We start from the raw sequence: 23,812 nt of genomic DNA, 5'->3' as shown, positions 1-23,812 counted from the left end.
CAGACAAGGATGAAACCCGAAGGCAGGCTGAAAATGAGAGAATAATGAGTCATTTTTTAAAAGGCTCACTAAGGAGGAAGGGAGGGAAATGTGGGCGAGCTGGAGATGAGCGGACGTGTACAGGAGCTGTCTGCGGAAGATAATGGCGTTATTGATTTTCTTAAGTTTGCTCAAAAAAAATCGATAACCATAAGAGTTGTTATGCTTTAAACATACATGCCATTCATAAGCTATGCTTCATCATTTTATTAAATGGAGTGTTAACAGTCATGAATATGAAAAAAAAAAACCTTTTAACATGAAACAAACTGTCATAAGTGGTCTGTCTCTGTGGAGGTGTAAAGAGCTGCTGCAAGAGTCTACAAGCAAAAGTTAAGAGATATTCACCTGACAACTGTAAAATGAATGTAGTGCAGAGTAGACACCTTGCAACCCAGTTATCCACTGGTGCAGTGCAAAATTGATTTGCTCTTTGACAGATTTAAAATGAGCAGCATTTATCTTCTTGGCCAAAATCGGACCGACTCAAACTGCAGGCCTTGTTTTAAGATGCTGTATCATAGCTGTCTATAATAGGTTCAAATTATGCTGAATTTTAGGCTGAGGAAATAAAAACATCCCATTTCTCAGAGAAAAAGGCTTTTGTGTGGTCATGTGGCTGAAAAGAGGAAGGGAAAAGAGTGAAAACCATAAAAAAGAAAAGAATGGGAAAGGAAAACAGGTAATGGGTCTCTATGTGATTGAACATCATAAGTAGTCCCTCCTTAATCTGTCATTTCGAAATTTTCCTTCATTTCAAAGCCATTATTGGAAAAGCGCCCCAGAGATGGATGTTTGAAGCACGGAGTAGCTTGTCAAACAAAAAATAAATGGCATCCTCGCTGTCAATCTGAGCTTTGCCATCATGTATCTTCAGCTTTACTGCAGTCCTTCAATAAGAAAAGAGGCTGCTGTTGAGCCCAACGAGTGGAGCTCTGATATCAAACAGGAGGCGAGCAGAGTGTTGGAGGGAGTGTCTTTCTGTGCACATGAGGCTTTTGCAAACAAAGCCTGTGGAAATCGATGGCTTTGAAACATGTTTCCCTTCAATCATTTCCTCTCATCTGCACTTAAGTCTGTCTTTGCAGGAACCGTGGCTTTGATTTGAGCTGCATCATCTGACAGCAGCTGACTGATCCTGCCTCATTCTGAGAAGACAACAAGAAATTTGAGGAATATATCTGAGTGTCGAGGCTGAATGTACGCTTCGTGCTGAGCAGGGTCGTTCAGTTTTGGCGGTGACAGGTGCTGCCGGGTCACCTTGACAATGTGATTTAAAGTTAGCCCTCTGTTCAGCTTTACTTGCCTCAGAAGTGAAAGGGGAGTCGCAGTGCACTCTGCAGCTTCCTCTGAGACCAGCCCTCAGTGCATGACAGAAAACAGGGGCAGATGGAGCCAAATTCAATGCTCGCAACAAAATGAATGTTGAGAGTGACTTGGCTGCACTCAAAAACATAGGTTTTGCCTGCAAAACATCCAGAAAACCTCATGTAGAATGATATTTATTTGGTGCAAAAATATTGTTTCAAAGAGCCTAAAAGACATGAAAAAGATTGAGACGAAGAGAGGAAATTTGGAGAGATCAAAGACACAGATGGTCTTTTACGAGTGCTGATTGCTCCTTATGGCTAATTGCACATCTCAAATATCATTAAAAGCTTCTTTTAAAGTGAGAAAAGCATCACTTTTTCCACATCACTATTAATTTCCTCCAAACTGAGACAAATTGGACTTGATAAGATGAAGTGCTGCACATTTACTTGGATAATACAAAGGACGGAGGACGGTGAGACAGCAGTGAGAGGATGGTTAGGCGTGGAGTCTATCATCACAATATGAGAAAGCAGAGGCAGATGGCTCTGAAGAAGCTCAGTGACTTCCAATTCTTATCTAAACATGAGCATAATCTTGTGCAGTTTCCAGTGACGGCGACATATCGCTCTTTCCTCCAAGGGTGGTCTCGCTAACACAATATTGAAAATCTTCTTTCTGGAGAATTAGTCTGAACTGTGGGTAATATGATTAAAACTATTCTTGGGTAATTCTCACTAAATTAACATAATGAGTCACAGTGAATAGCTCTCGGAGTCATAATTACAAAGTAAAGATGCCCTTTGGTTTTTGCATTCACTTCTGGAAATCTAAGTATTTAAGCAAAATCACACTGATAAACAAACTGTTAGTACGCAAACAAAGGACAGATTATCATGAAGATCAATTTTTTCTGCGATAGACATATTCATTTTAATTCCCTCTCCATTTAGTAGTTCATTGTTAGCGGTGGGGTCTGCTCTGCTGTAAACGTGCACAAGGGATTCACAGGAAAACTATGCAGCGTGTAATCCAGCATCACTGTTGGTAATTTTATCTCATATTCACTCTCCTGCAGCCGCGTCAGAGCCATCTGATACTGCGAATACAAACCAAATGCTTCCGACTGATGCTAGTTCATATCAGACAGGTGGCTTTTATTGAAACATTCACAGGAAATGCAACATATTTGACTGAGGATGGAAGTTTACTGTGACCTGCTGGAAAAAAAGATGATAGTCTGACTTTGAAACAAGTGTTTGCTGCCCTGAAAACTCTGTTGCCTGTAGTAGTAAACCACGTGTGTTCCCATTAATAACCACAAGTACTGCAAAATCAACCAGGACTGAAAGAGTAGGGATTATTTTAGAGTTTTGGAGCATTCTACAGGTAAACAGGTTGAGCGGTAACAGGTGATAGTATCATGATTGGGTATGAAAGGGGCATCCTGGAGAGGCTCAGTTGCTCAGTTATATAAAGGATGTTACTACACGGGCTCCTTAACACTTCATAAACCTGCTGTCTGTAAACACAATTTGTTTGTAAATGATGGTATGGTTTTTATTTATGATTTACAGTGTTCCAACTTCACTGGATTGGGGTTATAGATTATTGCCACCAGCAGCTCCCTTTTCCAAAGTATAGGGAGTATCTTGAAACTCCAATTCCAAACTGGAGTGGGCTCAGAAAGTATTTCTAAAAGCCTCCACACACGGTGAGGTAATGGTTGAGTCATTTATATTGATCTGCATCCCCAAAAACTCTGCAGATAAGGCAGGGAAAACCTTGATTATTGCACCTCCAAGAGGAGCTGCTCAGTGAACAGTAATAGACGATGTTTTGTCTGTATGAATGGGGAGCTGGGGACTGGACTACTGAAGAACAGCATCTGTGCTCTGCGGGTTTTCCAGGGATAAAGGGTTGATAAAACAAAAAGAAAACAAAAATACTTCGACTGCATCTCCTGAGAGCCCACCTGACGGGCTGAATATTTCATCAGGCTGGATCAGCTCCGATGGGTCTGACAGAACAGAACTGTGGCTAACCAAGCTCCTCCCCTCAGACCTGCACACTCTTTCACATGCACGTCACCGCTCCTCCTGCTGCGGGGGGGGGCCGAATCCTTAAAAATGGCACAGCCGAACTCAATAACCCTACAGCGAGGGCGGGTGAGCCGGACTTTTGTGTCATAACTTCTTAAATTAACAATGAGCAACAATGTACAGAGCAGAATGCTCGAGAGGAGACTGCTGCGGAGGATATTGGCTTCTCTCCCATGTTTCATAAGGAGGAAATGGGCAGATGGCGCGAAGCAAGTCATAGTCTCCCCCTCAAAATCCATCAGAAAACACACTGTATTTCCCTTGTGATGGATCTGTTCAGTGGACAAACACAACTGCGATGCCTCAGACTGAAATGCCCTACATAGTGCAAGCGTTCATCAGTTAGCGTGTAGCAGGGGCAGCGTGGAATTGTATGATAAATAGTGCGATCAAAGGTATGACCTGTTTTTCAAAACCCTGGACCTGTTGGAGAAATCACTCCTCTTCTTTGTGGGATGCTGCCAAAGTGCCTTTAGCAAGGCATCCAAAAGGCAAGCAAAGCAAAAATAGCGCTGCTCCCTGGCCATAGGCAGCTACCAGGTGGGAAGATACCCCTCCACTGCAGAAAAGAGCAAATTAAATGAGAATGGAAATGGACATCTATCCTTCCAAATGTGTTTATTTCTTTGTGGAAATCCTTGATTTTTGCCTGCTGCCTTGCAGCATTTAGCTGCTCTCATGCTATGAATGCAATGCTGTGGCTTCAACCAACCATGCAAACGTTATCTCATGCAGTATTCAATACACTGGCTCTTGTTCCTTTCAGAGGAGAAAATGCCATTAGCAGCACGGACAAAGGATAACAGCGGTGATTACACTATATCATAGAAATAAATGAGCTTTTGATGAGTGGATTGATTAATATTTGGGGTAATTGAGTTGAAGTCAGTGAAGGTGGGATGTCTACAGATGAGAAAGGCAATGCAACGCTTACTCAGAGGACCTCTTACATAACAAAAGAGAGGAAAAAAAGAATGGCATTGAAACAGACTGGGACCGATTTGGATTCATGAATGGCTTGTGTCTCACACTGAAACAAGAATATCTAGCATTATTCTGAATATCTTAACTCCAACTAAAGGAACAATTCACGAAACAGTTGGCTGCCTTATAAAGACCATTAAAACCCACTGGTTAAATGCAAACTATATTGGCAACAAGATCAAAATTCAGGAAAGACATTGCTCTCATCTGACAGCAAATTAAAGTAACCAACTCTTTGTAGAGTGAAGAGAGAGGCTTAGCTGCTGCCTGATTGACAGTCAATGGGAGGTTGAATGGTGGACAGAAACGTTAGAAAAACCTCTGAACTAAAGCCCACACCAGTCTAATGAAAGTCAACTCAAATCCCTTCATTTTCACGTCATTATTTCTTTCCTAAAAGATGCTTTTATTTCTCTACAAGTATTTCTTGACCTGTTCACTGGGCAGCTTAGTACCTCCATTCATTTTCTATGGCCCTTAATCAATCGTTGAGTCTACAATGACTTTGCCTCACACACAAATAACACCACAGATGGTCAGACAATGTCCAAAACTTAAGTAAAGGCTTGTAAGTTGGTAAAAATACAAAAAGGCATCTAACAAATCACAAAGTCCAAACTTTCATGATATGTCACTGTTCTTTTCGTGTTTTCTGGATGCTTGCTTAAGGTGCCCAATAAATCACTAACTCATACTGACACACAGCAAGCTTAAGTGCTCAGAGAAGACAACAGAAAAGGCAACAAAGATGTCCTTTTCCAGACACCATGACGACTATCTGTCGCACACCAAACTTTGAAATGCACTGTTCCTCTCTCCTACACTGTATATACACACACATATAGAGCAGGGCTCTGCAATGTAAATGGAAAGCACTGATCCTTATTTGTCTGTACTGTAATCCGAGTTAATGCCACTGAGCTTTTGCAATTACACATGAGAAAACACCAAGACATCCTCGCAAATGACGTTCCTCTTCTTCTCCTGCTTTTTTGTCGGCTGCCAGGGCTGGCACTGGGCTCACCCTCTCCTTGACTCTGATGGAGAGCACAAAGAGACGACCTATCAGAGCAAACTCGACAGCCTGACTCAACTCCAACACACGGCGCAAAGCAGCATCAATCAGCTGTTTACGGGTTCCACGCAGAAGTTGTGTGTGGAGAATAGTTTGTAGCGTAGCTGTCAACTCACCTCTTGTGGGATGGACGCTGCCTGTTGTGCTGTCACAGAAGTGCTTTGCTTTGGTCTGTTTCCCTACCACGCCTGCTACCACAGGAGGAAAAACCCCACCTGGCAGAGAAGCTAGTGCAGAAGCTGTGAGAGACGACTGGGAGTCCAGAGAGGAAATGGGACGAGAGACAAAGGAAGAGAAGACTACCTCACTCTTCCACTTTCACCCCCTGCTGCTGCTGCTGCTGCCGCTGCTGGCTCCCCCTCCCCTCTGTTCGCCTCCCCTCCCCTCCTTGCCAGGATGGGCCTGTCAGCCCTTGGAGAGGCAATCAGACATGCCGTCAGCAGCGGGCTACCAGGGGTTAATTAAAGGAGGATGACAATGCAGAATCGAGCCAAATCAAGGAGGAAGCTGGACGAGAGCCGACTGTGCCTTGTCTTTGCCGAATGCCTCTGACTGGAAGTGATCTCATGCATAATACGTGAGACGCTCAGAGAAGCCGTCCATACACGCCCCGTGTTGGGACATTATTCATGACACTCAAGCACTGCAGCAAGAAGTAAAAGGTTGGGGCTGTTGGAGTTGTTTTAATTATCTTTATTTCTCCAGGGAGACTGACTAGCTGTCCAGTGTCACACCTTTGTTTGCTGAGGACAGTGAATGCCACACGGATATCCAGAAATCTCTTCAAAGAACAACAAACACTGCTTCTTCCTTTCCTTTCAATTATCTGTTCGCTGCTCACGCTAACCACCTGGTTCTTTTTAATCCAATCAAACTTTTGGCTCTGGAGTGACTGCGACTCAGGAGGTAGAGCGGGACATCCATTAAACCCAAGGTTGAACCCAGCCTCTCCTGTCTGTGTTTCAAAGTGTCCTTGAGCAAGACAGTGAAGCCAGAGTTGGCTCACAGTGTGCGAGTGTGAATGAGAGGCCGACTGTAAAGCGCTTTGCCCGTTAAGGTAAACAAAAAAACACAAAATGAATTAAATCTTTCTACCATGACGCTGGAAATGTCATTTTTTTTTCTCAGTGTAAAGCCAAAATAAACTAGATACAGGTTGAATCACTACTGTGGCATGAGACAGGGTGATAGAGAAGAGCAAAGCAGGCGTTTGCTGAAATAAAAAAGAACTATTTCAAGGTGTTGTGTCACAGGAGGAGAAAACTCTTTTTCTGCATGCTGAAGAAAAAAAGTAATCGGACTCGTCACTGACTGTGGAATCCAATTCAGCTCGGCACAACTCAATTAAAGAAAGGAACGGAGCGACCTTGGAGGGACGGCCTGCAAATGTGTCTGCTGCCGAGCACTGAGAGACAGCCGGATGTCAGCGCCGCCTGGCTGCGCTGCTAAAGACGTCCAGGCTCCCTACTGCAATGCAGTCGAAGACGACAACAAAATCTTTAGCTGTTCGGCAGCGAGGGCTTTCCAGCAAGCTAATGCAACCCGCCGGGGGTTTGTTCAAGTCTGTGGCAAACTGCTGGTAAATGTGCAAACAAACAGCCCACATAAGTGCTCACAACCCACCGCCAGACCATCCGCCAACCTCGTCCTCCTCCTGTGACCTGAAAGGAGACATCAGGACAAACAAATACACTGTACTGCACACAGCATGTGAGGAACAGACAACACTTCTTCACTTAATGTCTATCAAATCAAATTATTAAAATACATGAATTGGAAATAAGGCAATTAGAATTCAGTGGGATTAATGGCTTCAGAGAAAATAGCAAAAATGTACCGTTCCAGCTTCTCAAACATGAATATCAGGCTGTTTTCCTACTCTTCTCTTGTAAATTGAGCATCTCCGGCCGGACAAAACAAGCAACTTGAGCACGTGATCTTGGGTTGTTGGAAAATGAGGGAAAAACATGGGAAAACTGTCCAAACCCAACCGAGCAACATCTACTGCTCTGGCACAGGACATCCTTTTTTCTTTCTAGGATCATGACATCACCACTTGATTGACAGCAGCAGCACAGTCTGAATCCCACCAGTGAGTCCACAATCAATGAGCTCTCGTCATCTGTGTCTGCATATCTGTCCTGACACGTGACACCTGACACCTAAACAAAGGACCTATCAAGGCTTTTACCTCTTTTATTGGATCTTTTAGGCATTAACAACTGGAAGACAAATGAGGTTCTGAGGTTAGAAACAGATTTATGTGTGGAAATGGATTCTGTTGACATCTTCCTGGGGCCATTACAGGTCTTTGTTTCCTGATCAACAAAGAGAAACACAAACAATTATACTGTATGTTCTGTGCAGAGTCATAAATGTTCAACTGCCTTAATTACGCCATAACACTCGTCATTTAACAAGATTACGTTCTCATAATCCACAACAGAGTCAGCCTCCATGGCAGTAAAGTGAATTAGCAATGATAGGAGCTTTGTCGATTCTTATCTTCACAAACTCATTAGGCCTGTCAGATGATGAATGGAGTCGTAATCTCAGAAATATTCAACCCAATGAATTGATGTAGTCCCCCAAAGTCTATTTATCCTAAAATCTATTCTGCGTCAGCACTGTATGCAGACACTGTTGAACGCATCCTGCCTCGATCTATCAGCAGAACTGGAGACAAATCTTTCATGAACACTCTTATCTACAGTCACACTACTACCATAATACAAAACTGTAGTGTCCCCACAGCCAAGACCAGCTCAAGGCACCTCTGCCGGGTGGAAATAATCCAAAAATATGCCAGTAATAATTTCAAATGCTCCATTTGTTTTCAAAGTTATGAACAGAATGAGAACAAGCTGCTCTAACTAACATTAAAGGGATACAACAAGAGCTAAATATGCTTTCTTTTTTTATCACAACGCAAAAAAAAAAAAAAACCTATCCAGCCTTTTAAATGAATTCCCAATCCAAGTAAACTCTCAGGGGCACACGCTCTGCATCAACACTCAAATAAGCTGCAGCTTTCCCTCTGTAAACACTCGGCCTTTTAACTAGACAAACTTATTCGATTAAAAGTTTGGAATCACCAGAATACCAAGATAGATTGGAACCAGGGCGGTTAATGGAGGGAATCGTTCTCAGTCGTTTCTAATTCAGCGCTACATCACAGCGCTGTGAGGATCTGTTCTGTTCTTGTTTGCCTCTGACATGACATCACATTACTTCTACACTTCTGTATCTTTGTGGTCCAACAGCTTGATGCATTTAGGGAGCGCACAATAATCCTCCCACTAAAGACACATAATGTCTTTAAATCTCATAGCAGCCTTACAGAGTCACCTTACACCTCACCCCATACGACCCTTAAATCTTAAAGCAAGAATAAACATGACCCCCATATGGACATTAATTCACACGGGGTGTCGAACATTCCTCATGTGTGACCTATTCGACACATGCATTATGCACAAGGGAAGGATATAAACGTCTTATTCCCCTCTTATGTCACCTTTTGTGTCACTTCAGTATGAGTCATCATTGTGGCGTTGCTGTTTCCCATAAATCACACACAGTCAGACCCGACTCCTCTGAATGGCCGGGCCAATTTGCATGAACGAAAGATACAATGCATGTGAGATAGAGACAAGAAACATGGAGACAGAGAAGGGAACAACATGCAATAAAGATTCCTGACTGCATCCTGAACTTCTCTCTCTCTCTCTCTCTCTCTCTCTCTCTCTCTCTCTCTCTCTCTCTCTCTCTCTCTCTCTCTCTCTCTCTCAGCGCTGTCCATGGTTCTGAAAGAGACCTTGCATCTGGGAGTGCATGTCGAAAATATTATTACTGGAAGATAACAAGTTTGCTGAAATATTGATAGGGAGAATTCTATCCTCCCAGAATACTGGTAGGGACATGTCCTTACCGTCCATATGCAAACCGTCCCAGCAGGACAGTCTTCAATTTTTCTCTCACTAAATTTCATGTTAACCATGTTAGTTAACTGGTTTAGTTGTGATGGACAGTCAGACATCTGTTGCCATACACGTCAGGCCTCAGCGTCATCTGTTGTAATTCTGATTTATTTTTATTGGATCAAGGGAACTTTAATGTTTAAACTCCACTGCATAACATGACATTTTTATGCTTTGCTTCCATCTCTTATTAACGGTAAAGCGAGTTGTACTGACTCAGTTCTGTTATGTTATTTCAAGATTTTCGGGGGAGGGTGTTGCAGTTTTATTTTAAGCCAAATGGTGGGCCAAAGAGGATATTTATGACACTGGGGAGGAGTGCTTTTTTTAAAACTGAAACATAAGCTTTAGCCACCCTCCCCAGCCTAGCAACTTGTGTACAGTCCCTTAACTCACATAAAAAAAAGAGTGCTGGTATTGAGGCTGAAATGACCCCCGGGAAGTGATGTAGAACTTGAGCATATGGGACCTGTCATGAATCAGAGAGGAAGAAAGGCAGGTCTGACCTCATCCAGCGTCACCCCTTGAGCCTCGTCACCCTTGGGTCCAACCTGATCAGTGCAGGTGGATAGATCATCTACTGGGACATCTCCAGTGTGCCTGCTGCCATCTGTATGTGCACGTGTGTGTCTGTCGCTATGTTTCTGCAGTCATCACTAGCTGGAAGATGAACCTCGTGGCACCTTCAATCGAGCTGAATATCTTCAATATCTTAATATTTTGAATTGTTATTCAAGAGCGGCTGCTGCTTCCTCACGAAGAATTCACAAAGCGGTTCATTAGTCTCTCCTATGTTGTTTCAACACATCAGTATTCTAATACACATATGGACATTTATGTGTTAGTATGGTGAATAACAACACAGAATTTCAGTGTCAGGAAAAGATGCTTTACTTTCTTGCAGAGAGTTAAATGAGAAGATGGATACACAGACTGGAAAGAAGGGGACACAGGTAGCCCGGCTCTGTCAGCAGACAAGAAAACTCACCTAGCAGCACCTCTGAAACGCACTGATGCATAAGTGCTAAATTGAAATGGGAAGAATTTGCATTGGACTCCATTGGAGCTGCTACAGAAGCTCATTTCATTTCTGGCTTACACCAAAAGATATAATGAAGAGGCTGAAGGATTTCTAAAATATGGCGCAATTTACATGCAGCTGTTGCGATAATATCACAAAATGAATGCGGTTATAATCCTCCACTGACGCACTGAGGGCCACTGTCTTTCACCTGTCAGCCTCAGCAGATGCAGAACCTGCCCCTGACAGACAGAGCTGTGGTTCACAGTCAGAGGGGCATATGGCCCAAAGATCATCATGTTGAGAGAGAGCTGAAAGGTGCCTGAACAGAATATACTAACAGAGCACAAAGCGAAACGTTAATACAGAAAAAAATAAATAAAAATCAGGACACAGTCAACAAGCGTGATGTACATGAACATACAGTATGGAAGCTGAAATGTTGGTGAGTTTGTTCAAAAAAGGACTTTAGGGGAGCAATTTCAGTGTGCACAAACAAACCAAAACAGGATATTTTCACAAAGTGAAACTGAGGCTGTGTTAATATATTAGCCCATCTACACCAACCAAGGGAATGGCAGCCTAGAGCCTGCCCATAATGCCCGGTCTGAAAGCTCATACTTAACCAGTGAAACAACACCTGTGGACATCTGAGTCTTAGAGGGGAAAATCTAATTTTGTTCATTTGAGTGTGGATACCTTGGGCAGTGGGACAAGGTTTGTTCAAAACTCACATTCAGAAAAACAAAGTTGAGCAGGATGTCTTCTTATTTCATCACTGCCCATTCTGTAACTACTTGACTTCGCTTATGAATTCAGCGAGTACAGTAATTAATGAGGCTATAAAGCTTCCCCTGGAGGAAATTAAGAGAAATATTCAGATTAGTGATAAATAGAGAATAGCATCCAGGATGGAGGACACGGTTGAATCGGTGCCAGAGGATAAGAATGGAGGAAAACTCAGCTTCCACAAAAATGGAAACTTTTCCATGAGCTTCTCTGAATGAATAGAAATCTAATTAGCACGTGTTTGTGTGGGCCACACTTTTTTGAGAGGAAATCTATCTGCATGCAAGCACCTGCACGAGTGAGGACACACACGTTTACGTGAACACACACACAAAAGAGCCAGACACAGCTGGGTACTCAAATCGACAATGAAACATCCCCCCAATTACCATCACAGTTTGCTAAGTTTAGTCTGTGTGCCTCTTCATTAAGGTGGAGAGACTGAAAAAGACAAACGTCTGAGAGACAGAAAGAGAGACGGATAAATGCCAGAAAACTTCACAAAGCTAGAAAGCAGAAACGTCGAGGCGCTGCAGTTGCAGGTGCGACGTGAGAGAGGATATTTTCTTCCTAAGTGGCGCCCCTGGCAGAGATGAACTACACAGAAACTTATATAACGACTGACTTTGTCATTGATGGCAAAAACCTTCTCCTCCAAATCTCCTCGCTGCTTACGGCAGCACTGACGAGCCGTGCAGCTTCACCACGACTGTCACTGCTCTGCAGAGTGACAGCCGGGATCCTGCTGCTGGGGAACACACACACACGCAGAAATCCTCACACACGTGTGCACACACACACACAAAATGTAGCCCTGGACAAGCACACAAACAAGCTCTCTTTTTGTCGAGCGTGGACCACAACACAACACAACACAACACAACACAACACAACACAACACAACACAACGCACGCTCACGCACACGCACACAAACTCATCTCCAATCCCCCAAAGCTTCAGATAACAAAAAAACGCAGAGCCAGCTGCCATCGTCCAGCCCTCAGACAAGAGGGTGAGCGAGAGGGAGAGAGAGAGAGCGTTACACACACACACACACACACACACACACACACACACACACACACACACACACACACACACACACACACACACACACACACACACACACACACACACACACACAAGACACCAGGATGCTAAAAGCGAGGTCCTGTTACTTATTCATGTCTCTGCTGAGAACGGGAAGCCCGTCGGTGTCAAAACACTCTCCTTCGGCGTCTTTTCTTGACAGTAAAGACACGAGCATGCACTCATCTATGTTGCATGACAGGAGGGTATTTTTAGAGAGGGTCTATTAGCCGAGGCTGAATTCACCATTGTTTTCAAAATGGGCTGATCAGAGGAGGGATCTGAGCTTTCGTTGTTCAGGTGCTCTGGGGCAGATGATCAGTTTCAGGAACTTCTTTTGTATTCTCAGCACAAAGAAAAAACACTGACACTGACACTGTGTACTGTACTAAGCTTGTCACGCTTACTTTCATCAACACTGGTGGTAAAAAGCACAGGCTCTGTCCCCACAGTGATGAAGAAGGTACTCACATCTATCTTGACTTCTCATCTTTGTCCCCCACCTTCCAAGCAGACCGCCTCCAGACAAATAATGCATCACTTCCTGCACATCACAACACTTTCCCAAGTTACCTGGACGCCCACACAGCTGATCTGATCAAGAAATGGAGATTAGTGGTATCTAACACCACCTATAGTCACATCAAGTGCACATCACATGTAAGGTTTAGCACGGCGAACATAAGCCCACACTGTTCTCGCCCCAGATGGTCTCAGTCACCTGCTGGGCACCAGTTTTCGATCTGATGAGTCATTTACATGAATCTCCTCTGGGGCTGTGTTGGTTTGGGGTAAAGCTGCCATGGGTAGCAGCCAGGGGAGTTGTTACGGACAGAGAAAAGCGTGAAGCATAATGAGCCTCATGGGAGCTTAGTCTATGTACACAGAGCGACTCCTGCTTTCTGCCTTCCAAGAACTCTCTACCGAAGCCACTGTGGTGGGAGAAGAGGGGGAGGAGGGGTGTGTACTTTTGCTCGTGGGTCTTTATGCTTGACTGAGGCGGTGCATTGCAAAGTGTGTGTATGGCTGCATGTGTGTACTTTCTCAATTATTGCTCTGAAAATCCAAGAGGTGGATAAGAAGAGAAGGAAATAATTACCTTTACCGATAAACACCCCCCAATAATGACAAACAATTTGTTCCAAACTACGCCTCATATCCACCCCAAAACAGCTGAAACCTGCTGCTCTGTTCTAGCAATTTCAACCTCAATATACAGCGACACTATGTCCGGTCGCCAGAAGCTAAACAGCAAAGTAAACTTTCTGAAAACTTGAAAAACTTCAGTGACCACAACAGTTACGAAAAGGATGCTATATACTAGGTGTAAACAGTAACAGCCATTGTAAATGTTTCTGTTTAGAAGAAGAAGAAGAAGAAGAAGAAGAAGAAGAAGAAGAAGAAGAAGAAGAAGAAGAAGAAGAAGACAACCTTTATTAGTCACATTAACACACAACATGCAGAGTTGCATGTTGTGAATTTCTTCTCAGCATTTGACCCATCCTTGGTCCGTCCTTCCTCTGCGGCGGACCAGGAGCGGTGGGCTGCCAGCCGACCGGCGCCCGGGGACCCAACTGTCTGTTGTCACCATTGGTCAGGTGGTGATCTTGCATGTTTTTAGTGGGGGTTATTCAGGAGGAAACCCCAGGTGAACATGGGGTGAACATGCAAACTCCACACAGAAAGGCCCCTTTCCTCGAGCAGCAGGCACTGAAGGCACGGTGGAAGACACGCCACCAGCGCCCACAGCGGGAATCAAACCGGGACCTTCTAGCTGTGAGGCGACAGTGTTGCCACTATGCCACCTATGTATTTGCCCCTGCTCTTCTTGTTTTCATTTGTAAGCACTATTGCACTCTTGCTGCAGCCAATAAAAAAATGCAGAAAATACTCGACATCAGTGCCAAAAGTTTGATTTTGGTTTTTTAAGAGATTCTTTGGGGATTTTTCTTAGAAGTTCAACAATCATAAAGGCAAACATGTTGGAAACATACAGCAGCGAAGACCGAGCACTGTGCCCCTCCACGTTAAGAAGCTGCAGCTTCAGGTCTGCACTGCGCTGACATTTCATGCCGCAGAAGTTTTTTGAATTGTGATACTCTTGGGTGAATTTTCCCAGTAAAAAGTCCTTTGCTGTTCAATTCTTCCATGGCGTGTAGCCAGGTTTGTGCTTTGTGGTTGAAGTTTACGTCATGCTTTTTTCTTGATTAAAAATGTCTGACTCAGGAAGGAAATTTGCATTTAAATGAGGCATTTGATCATGAGTGCAACAAAAACATTAACCGCAACTTTTATCAGAAAATTACAAATACCACCAACTGAAGATACACTACACCAGCCTATTCAAGGGGGGGGCTTTTGTCCTACTGCACTATTCCTTGTATTCCTCCAACATTTTCTCTTAGATAAAGAAGACAAAATAAAGCAGAAATTGAGCAGACATGCAAGAAAGAATATGACTATGATGCAACTGAAAATGGCCACTACCTGTTCTGGTTAGTTTACAGTGACATGAAAGACATGGCTGACATCAGGGCAGGAGACACTAAACATTCTAGTTTTGACTTACCGACAATCTAAGAAGAAAAAAAATGCTTGGCTGGCATTTGTCTTTCCTTGAATGCCAGCATGTGCATCTGAGGAGATGAAAAGTTCCTCAAAGTCAGCGAACAGATTGTTTGAACTTGGGCAATATCCGCTATTCATTTCACTTAAAGCCAGGAGGGTTATGTGGAAAAGAAGACGAAGGCTTTGGGATGAAGAAGGAGCCAATCATGGAAGGCACATCCTGTCCTACGGAGGGGGCTAAAGCCAGGCAGAGGTGTGAAGCCCGATGAGCAATCGCTTCGGAAATGAATTTCCCCCCTGAGCTTTGTTGTATGTCAGCGGGAAGTGACAGCTCGGCTTCTGACAATCACACATGTCAGAGGGAGGCAGGGGGAAGCATTAAAGTTACGTGCACTTTTGTGTGTGTGTGTGTGTACATTCACATAGTTTTGAAAAGGGAAATGGAGGAAGGAAGGAATACAAGGTTCCAGAGTTCAGATTCTGATCCAATCGGGAGTAGTTTCTTGCCTGCAGGCATCTTAAGGGGAAGCAGCCATCAATATTTCCTCATCACCCCAGAGGCCCAAAGCGCTAACACAGACTTTATCTGAGAAAAGCTGCAATTTTTTGGATTTATGTCAAGGCAAGGTGAGAGACACTTTCGGCAAAATATTCAAATGCGGAGATAAAACACATGCGGGGTGAAGCTAAGACTCGGCAAATGGAAGAGGCAGTTCACAGGGTTCATATTTATTCTTATCCTATCCATGCCTTTGCCTCAGTGTCAAAATCTGACAGGCAGATCCGTGTGAGACTGACAGGGGCAGGTTAATCACCTGCTCTGAACCTCCGGTCAGGTCTAGCGTGATTTGATGCTCGGCCGATCACAGATATGATCGGACGCGCGCCCTGGCTGACTGGCTCGACTGACTGCTGTGACGCATGTGCTTTGAGAAGGAGCACGTAACCCAGACAAATCAGGATCGCTCGGGCTATGAAACAATTGGATTATACGTCTTAGACGGGGAGCAAAAACAAAGACGGGAAGAAAAACATCACCAGCGCGTCTGCGAGTTAGATTTACCCTCTTTAAATTTGCACATTCAACACACTTGCTTTTCCTTGCACCAAGACCTTAAGCTGAAGTCCCACCACGTAACAATCTTAAAATCTAACAACATAATGCGCCTTGATATTATTTCGAGTTATTATAATTTGCCGAGTGCTGCTGGGTTGGCTTAGAGTGTCTTTAACAGCACTTTACTGATCTAAAGCACGATAACAAAAGCCAACTAATTCTAGAGAGCCGTATCTGATTGCTTTTCAAGCCTCCCACTCCTCTAAACACTCTCACTCATTAAAGTCTTGGCAGAAGTTGAAGTTGCGACACTGGGAAATGTCACTGCATCAGTTGATTCCCAGCAGCCTCTCTGAGGGCCTGTCATCACAATCTTAGCTTGACAGCTTTAAATCGATAGCACGCCTCTCCTTTCCACCTCAGTTAGTCTTGGATGTCCCTGCAGTGGGGGCTGCCCTCTGAAGGACATCAACTTATTTCCTACTTTCTACTTAAGGCTTTTTATTTCTTTTTTTTTTTATTTTTTTTATGAGCAAATGAAACGTGTTTGGTGTGACGCAGATACTGTGTGTTTGCTCCATATCATCTTTCACAGGCTGAAAGCTACTTACATCTTTTCAGGACTGAATCATCTCCCCTCATAACCTTGTATCTTCAACTGGAAAAAAAAATACAACTCTGAATTCTTTTCTTATCTCCTATTTCTTCCTCTTACACCATGTGAATAAAGTCAAGCACTCTGGTGCTGACCCCAGTTCACCTTATGATTAGTTCTGTGCCAACATCAGTTGCATAAAAGCCACTTTTATAGAGATTAGTGGATATTCACAAAATCCTCTATGCAAGTGTAGGGACAAAATTTTCTGAGGGTGGCAATATAACAGTGTGCATGTCCTTATTACAAAAAAACAGGATGTACAGATGTAGATTTTTTTCCTTATTAGCATACCAAGTGTACCAGTTTGTTTAGATGAATCGCTAATGCTACTTGTCCTTGCTTGCATGCCACGACGTTCATGACACGATGAAAGCTTTCCCGAGCAGCTGTATCAACTCAATTCAGCTGACCCAGAGAGGATCTGCCTGTGGTAGCCTCAGAGTTGACACAACCTTTCTGCCATTCTCACCACAGCGCACCACTTTCCTCACGCACGTGCATCACCGGCGTGTCTGCTGGATTTGCCCTTGCAAGCATCCACCTGGCGTCCGCTAAAAGCCCAATTTGGATATTTAAAAATGTGCTTTCATGCATCCAGTGTGTCCTTGCATGAATATCAAAACTGCAGAACCTCAATGAGACGTGAGTATACCACACCCATATCAAACACATGTCAGTGAAGCAAGCAGCGCTGTATGATTGACAGGCTCCATCCTTACCTGTCTATGTCGCCCTGCACTTCTTTGCTCCCTCTCTGGGATGTTTCTCGAGAAGAAGCCACGTCTGAGGCTCTGCCCGCATTCCGTGCATACAGATGGAGGCCGCCGTCTGTAAGGTATCTGTGAGAGGAGAATCAATTAGAGGTGGTAGTTCAGTTTGGCATGCAGTATGCAGTGTTGAATCCATCACAGGCTGAAGCATATGGTCTCCTGTTGTGAAACATATGAGTATCAAGGATGGAGACAAAATAATAAGTATGCGTTACTTCTGAATTATTAGAAACTTCAAGACTTCTCACCACTCCTGGCACTAAAGTTGTGAACACTGCTTTCATCATTATGCTCAAACCATGTACACGGCTGTGACTGTTCTGCATGAGACTGCATGGGCAAGTGGGATGCCACAGGTTGAGGAGTATAAGGAGATGATTGCTGCTGGAACAGACTGGCTGCATAAGAGGAAGCTATTATTCCTGGAAACGGGACATGATGTTGTTCTTGTGTGGTCTCTGTGGCAACATGTGCAGCAGATGCAGTGACTGGATGATGTAAAACATGCAGCATATGTAATGAGCTCTGTCTCAATAGTTGGGTAAGATGCAACCTTATAAGCAAACCACACTAAACTGACAATTATGTTCAAGCTGCTAATTGAATTAGGTGTCTGCATGTTGGTTGGGTGACAAAGATTGCTGTAAGGGAAGCAGGATGGAACATGCCAAAACCTAAAGCAGCAGAGAGTGATGGAGGTAATGTCGAGGGACAGCTACCAAACAACAAAGTGCCTGGGTCGCAGTGACCTGAGGGCGATTAAGGGACAGGTGGTGTACAAAAGAGTGTCCCAATGACACCATTGTGCTCTCTAAAACTGGAAACAGGTTTTGACATGTAAGTGATCTTTTAGTCATACACAGAGCCTTCACCCACCACCCTGATCTGACAGGAGATCAAGTTTGTTGTTACTTGGTTTGCTTGTATTCTGTATAGATGCAAAAAAAAAAAAAACCTTTGTGGAGTGAAGGTCCTCAATCTCATCTGTGTTTTGTGAGTCTACGCTCCTGTTTCGTCCTCATGGTGAGGTGGATTGTGCCTCACAATACATAATTCAATTGTAACAAAGCCTTAAAAAAGCATCTGAGGAGAAGAAAAATCCACAATTTTGTGAACTCTCCAAAAAGGTACACATTTAAATGGGTTTGCAGATCTGTGTATGTGGCAGGGAGTAAGTGGTGGGATTTAAAGCCACTGCCAGAAAGCTATCAGACACGGCTGATAGGACATGGAGATCATTAGTGTTGAGCTAATTAAGCTCAGAATTCAGCTAATCACCTATCCCTCCCGACATGTTGTTACATTTGCTGTTCTGACATGTCTTTAATCCTATGGATGCTTTCCTCCATCACTCCTCCCTCAACTTCCCCTCATCGGCTTCGCTTTGCCTCCAGAAACCCTTTTTGGGAAATCTTAAGTGCATCAAGGCCAAGTGGGAGTGTGTGCTCGTGTGTGTAGACGGTGTTTTGAACACGCCCTTGCTCAAGGCATTTACTGCTATTGAACGAATGAAGGTCAGACGCCCACACACACGTTGTCGTGACAGCATGTGGGAGACACTGACTTATCTTTATCATTCAGGTCATCTGTCAGTGTATTGAGGTACCTTCAAGGTTAACGAAAATGTATCATTTGATCCTTCACGACACGACAAACCTATGATAGCCTCGGCGGCATCAGCAAGCTATTTGTATTAATGAACACAGAAAAATGGGTAACGCCTTGGTGGCTGTGAATACACAGGGAGTTTTTGGACTAAACCCAGTGTGCATTGTGACACTGAAAGGAAATATGTCACTTGTATTCATGATCCTTCAAAAAACAAATGACCTTTACAGTATTATTTTAAGTAATATAAATGATGTAGCAGGCCAATTATATTAAAGCTGATGTCTTCTGCTTCAGACAGTAAAGTTCACATGTCTCACAAAATGTCATGAACACAGCAGGTTTAAAAATGTGTAAGTAATGCATTCAACGTGTAAAAATAACTTCACAGCTTGGTATGATGATGCTAAATGTTTGTTTAGATTTACATTCTCTTCAATGCTATTCCTCTGAATGGCAGTTGGTGGCAGTAATGTGCCGAGAAACGTAACAATTCGACAACACAGAAGAAGAATGCTAGCAAGAAAATATGCATTTAAATAAGGCACAATTTAGATTTGTTCGGCCTCAAGAATACGCAAAATGCATTTTGGTGAGTAACAGCAAATGTAAACATGAATTTTTGTTTATTTAAAAGAAAACTTCACAGACAACCTTTAACACAAGGAGAAACTTTCAGGTATGATCAGCTGAGAAACACGATGCCTTGAGTTCTCATCTGGTCAGTTATATATGTGAATATGCCAGTAATCAATATGGTCAAATTATTGATTAGGACTTTAAAACAGGAACTCTGTATTAGTCAGTGCATCAGAGGAAGCTAACATGCTTAGCACTAGTAATCCTACCCGCTGAGGATCTCATCCATCCGGCTGTTCTTTCCTAGGATGTCCCCATCACTCATGTACCCTGCCACCTCCATCTGCTTCCCTCTTTCCAGCCCTCCTCCTCCCTTCTCCCCCTGCTCCGCCCCCCTCGCCCCTGCTGCTGCTGCTCGCCTCAGGGGGGCGCTGTGCACAAACCTGGAGGGGTCCGAGTGCCCAGTGTAGCGCCCTGTGGTGGTGCCAGCGCTTGTCGTGCTCGCCCTGGGCGCAGCGTAGCTGCTGGGCATTGAGGGGGCGTCGCCTGCCTGAAGACGCGGGGTTTGTGATTGGCCCAGACGCCAGGCCATGGGGGAGGAACGTGTGGTGAGGGCTGGTAGGCTCCGCCCATTGACCTCAGTGGTTACTGTGGTGTCGAAGGTTGTTTCTAATGTACTGTGGAGACAGAGGCATAGAGAGAGAAACAAGCGAATTAATCCTGACTCCCTGATACAGTGAAAACTGATAATTATCAATGTAATACTTTCTGACAGTGGCAAACCCTTCTTAAAGACTGTGTGTAGAGGGTCTTGGGAAAAGTGCCTCTAATGGACAAAAGACATCTTATCCTGTGCACTCCTGTGCGAAGGGTAAACCATTCAGGTGAAAGGATCAACCACATTTTAAGTAGAGAGCTGTCTGCATGAGTTGAGCGCCACTCCCTTCAAAATGACACACAACATTGTTATGGGTGCGTTTGTGTGTGCGTGTGACCTCTCTAAAGTGCTCTTTCTTCCAACTGTGTTAACTTGTGAAGATGAGGATATATGCCAGACCATCAGACCATCAGACCACCAGTATATCACATGGAGAGAGAGAGAGAGAGAGAGAGAGAGAGAGAGAGAGAGAGAGAGAGAGTTTTGAAATGCCACAGAATGTAAAATCTATCATGTCAAAGGCAGGTTTGACAATTGAATTAATTAATTTTAATTATATTTCAAGGAAGCAATACAAAAGCTACGCTGTGACTGATCAAGATCACACAATTTTTAGACAAGACTATTACAAACAGGTTTTCCAAATTGTTACATCACCAAGAGCAAATAAACAGTAGGATGAAAATGCATCCAGAGAAAGAGAGATCTTTGTGTGAAAGAGAGAGAAACGTGTGAGTGTGAGAATAAGTGAAATGCTAGCAAATAAAAGCAGCCAAGACAAGGAACGAAACCTGACGGAGGGAGACAAAGAGGACTGACTCACTGTCCTGACGATCCTCCATTAGCCCTGCAACAGCCACCGCAGCCTGTTTTTTCCTCTAAAGCTGTCAATGATCTGAACATGTCAGCTACTGTGCAACAACAAACTCTCACCTTTCAAAGGAGGCCTCGCCAGATTACTTTCTGCAAAACCTAATTGATTTTTTCAAATTAGCGACAGCATGATAGAGGTGTGAGTGAGTCAACAGGACACAAAGTAATATCCCCATGGCCACTCACACACCAAGCCCTTCAACTCGCTGTGTAGCAGCAGTGCTACCTAGCTTGAGCTCTCTCTGCTGGGAAAAAGAGTGCACTGCATTCACATGATGAGAGATGGAACAAACCTGCCATAGAGCCGCAAAGCTGCTCCGATCTGTTTCTTTAAGGATAAGTGCACTCTAGTCACAAATATCCCTGCGTAAACAAATAATGGTGGGTTGCATTATATATTGCCATGAAAACAAGACCAACACATATGGCAAAAGTGTGAACAGGATTAAGGCTTTACATGTGGCTGCTGGCACAGATAGTGACGCTGTAATAAACTGGCTATCTGGCTAAGGATATCACGTAAAGACACTCTGCCGCTGCCACATTTGCAGATGCAGTTAGTACAAAAAGCACGCAGTTTAGTTCATGTTTGCTGCAAAACTGCTGCAACATTGCTTTTGAAGAATTCTGCTTAGTTAAAACAATAATTTTAAGGGGAAAATGTATCTGGAGCTGAAGAGAGGGACAGCAGACGGATAAATGGGATGAGACACCCATTTGGTTTCCTGCCTCTGTATGCTGGCCTTTATTAGGAGACAAAAGCAGTGACATCTTAAAGCAGCGCCTCTCACATAGCAGTGAGAGAGGTGTGAGATCAGCTCTGTGTGTGTGTGTGTGTGTGTGTGTGTGTGTGTGTGTGTGTGTGTGTGTGTGTGTGTGTGATGAGTGAGAAAGGGCAGAACGCTGCACCCCTGTGATGCCAAGTGCCAACATCAGAGGGGCAGTGACGCCAGCCATATTCACAACACATCTGTATCAACACCTCCTGAGATGATCACACGCACACACACAGACGCCAAGTGCCAAGAAGCCAAATAAAACAAACAAATAAACAAACAAACAAACAACCCCCCCCCAGCTATTTATCTAACAAGCGATCACAGCCAAATATGGAAATACAGAAATCTATTTGCCACGGTATAGAAATCTAAATCATTTAACCGTTCGTACACAATGTAGCTCGCTAAATCAGCTTATCTTTATCTCCATGCAGCAGAGAGAAAAGACAGATAAACGGAGGGAGACTGTGTGTGTAGGTGTCGAGATAAATGAGCATACAGACCGAAGGATAGGGCTGAGCAGCAAGTACAGTACAGGAAAGGTGCTCAGATCTAACCTAACCTACCACATACGAACACACAGGCGATTTGAACACCAACATATCGCTGTCAAATTAACTGTGATCCATATAATTATCCCAAATCATTAGGTAGCCTCATAAGGGTCATTATTTCGCAAAATTATGAGCACTTTTCCCATAAACCCGGCTGCTTCTTGAGGATCTGGTACAAACAGAACCGAAACCAACAGAAATCCCAACAGAGGGAAACTATCTTGTGTTTAGCCAAGAGCTGAGCAGGAGAAGAATCCATGCTGACGGCAGGAGATTGGTTATTGCTGAGCAATGATAAATATAAATACACTGGAACTCTCTCTCTCGTTGTTGCTAATGAAGTCTGAGAGTTGTACAGATGATTGTAATTTTCGTGGAGGTTCATTCACTGATCTCGGTAAAGATGGAATTCAGCAGCACCACTTCAAAGGTTCTTAAAAGAAGGCTCTACACATTTAACTATTGCTGCTCAAGTCACCATCATCTCTTTATGGGATCTATATAACATACACTCAGCTATATATTCTCTTTGAGCAGGAAACTGAGACTTCTGGCACTGTAAGAATCATTATTGTGCATCATGACTGACAGGTGTACTGTTGGATGACTGTAATTATCACTTCTGCAGTGTTGACGCATTGCATTGTGGGGCTGTTTGCAGAGGTACATGCTATACGCTACACAGTGCACTACATGTACTGATGTACATGATTAGAGAGTGATTTTTCGGTGTATTAGTTTATATATGAATAATATATTATAAATGAATTTTAATCATTGAAAACTCAATTTTCCTTGTTTGGTTGAAGTCAACATTAACATCTATCATCTATCATCTATCATCTATCATTTTGTTAGCTGGAAATTGCAAATATCCAATGAGTTACAGGTTATCAGCTGTAGTTAGCCAACTGGTTTCATTTTTCACATTATTAAAATTTTTAAATTGTGCAAAAAATAAACATTGCAATTAAAACTATATTGAGATTGAGCTGGAGGCATGTACATACAAAGTAAAATCAAGAGAACTAACAGAGATAGGATTACTCTACAAGTGACAAGTATTATTGCTACGTAAGGCATTTACAGCTATCATCAGCAGGTGCCTTATTGTATAACCTTTATGTTAAATATATACAATTTGTAACTCAGTAACCCTAATAATGTTTGCTGGGTTACACAGTTACTGCTCTCCCGTGTTTGATGGAGGAAAGTCCTGGTATGTGATCTAACATTGCCCTGAACTGTCACTACCTTGTTCTGTGTACATGTGTCTATGTGCATCTGTGTGTATATGCTGGGCACTGTGCATGTGTG

The 23,812-nt window shown here is 43.5% G+C and overlaps 1 protein-coding gene across 11 annotated transcripts in view; it reads right to left on the bottom strand.

Moving 5' to 3' along the window:
- The window catches only part of nav3 (neuron navigator 3), a 301,610-nt gene that overhangs the window by 38,732 nt on the left and 239,066 nt on the right, over nt 1-23,812 (bottom strand). For 9 of the 11 annotated variants that reach the window (XM_070992307.1, XM_070992300.1, XM_070992302.1 and 6 more), the window contains 2 exons: nt 19,901-20,308; nt 17,394-17,513 (listed from right to left, as the gene is read on the bottom strand). In XM_070992307.1, coding sequence (XP_070848408.1) covers nt 17,394-17,513; nt 19,901-20,308 — 528 coding nt within the window. The remainder of the gene's footprint in view (nt 1-17,393; nt 17,514-19,900; nt 20,309-23,812) is intronic. The other 2 variants (XM_070992306.1, XM_070992310.1) reach the window with 1 other exon arrangement.

This window comes from Chaetodon trifascialis, chromosome 22, assembly GCF_039877785.1.
Source record: "Chaetodon trifascialis isolate fChaTrf1 chromosome 22, fChaTrf1.hap1, whole genome shotgun sequence".
Lineage (NCBI taxonomy): Eukaryota > Metazoa > Chordata > Actinopteri > Chaetodontiformes > Chaetodontidae > Chaetodon > Chaetodon trifascialis.
Note: the sequence above shows the minus strand (reverse complement) of the source record. Positions and strands in the feature narration are given on the sequence as shown.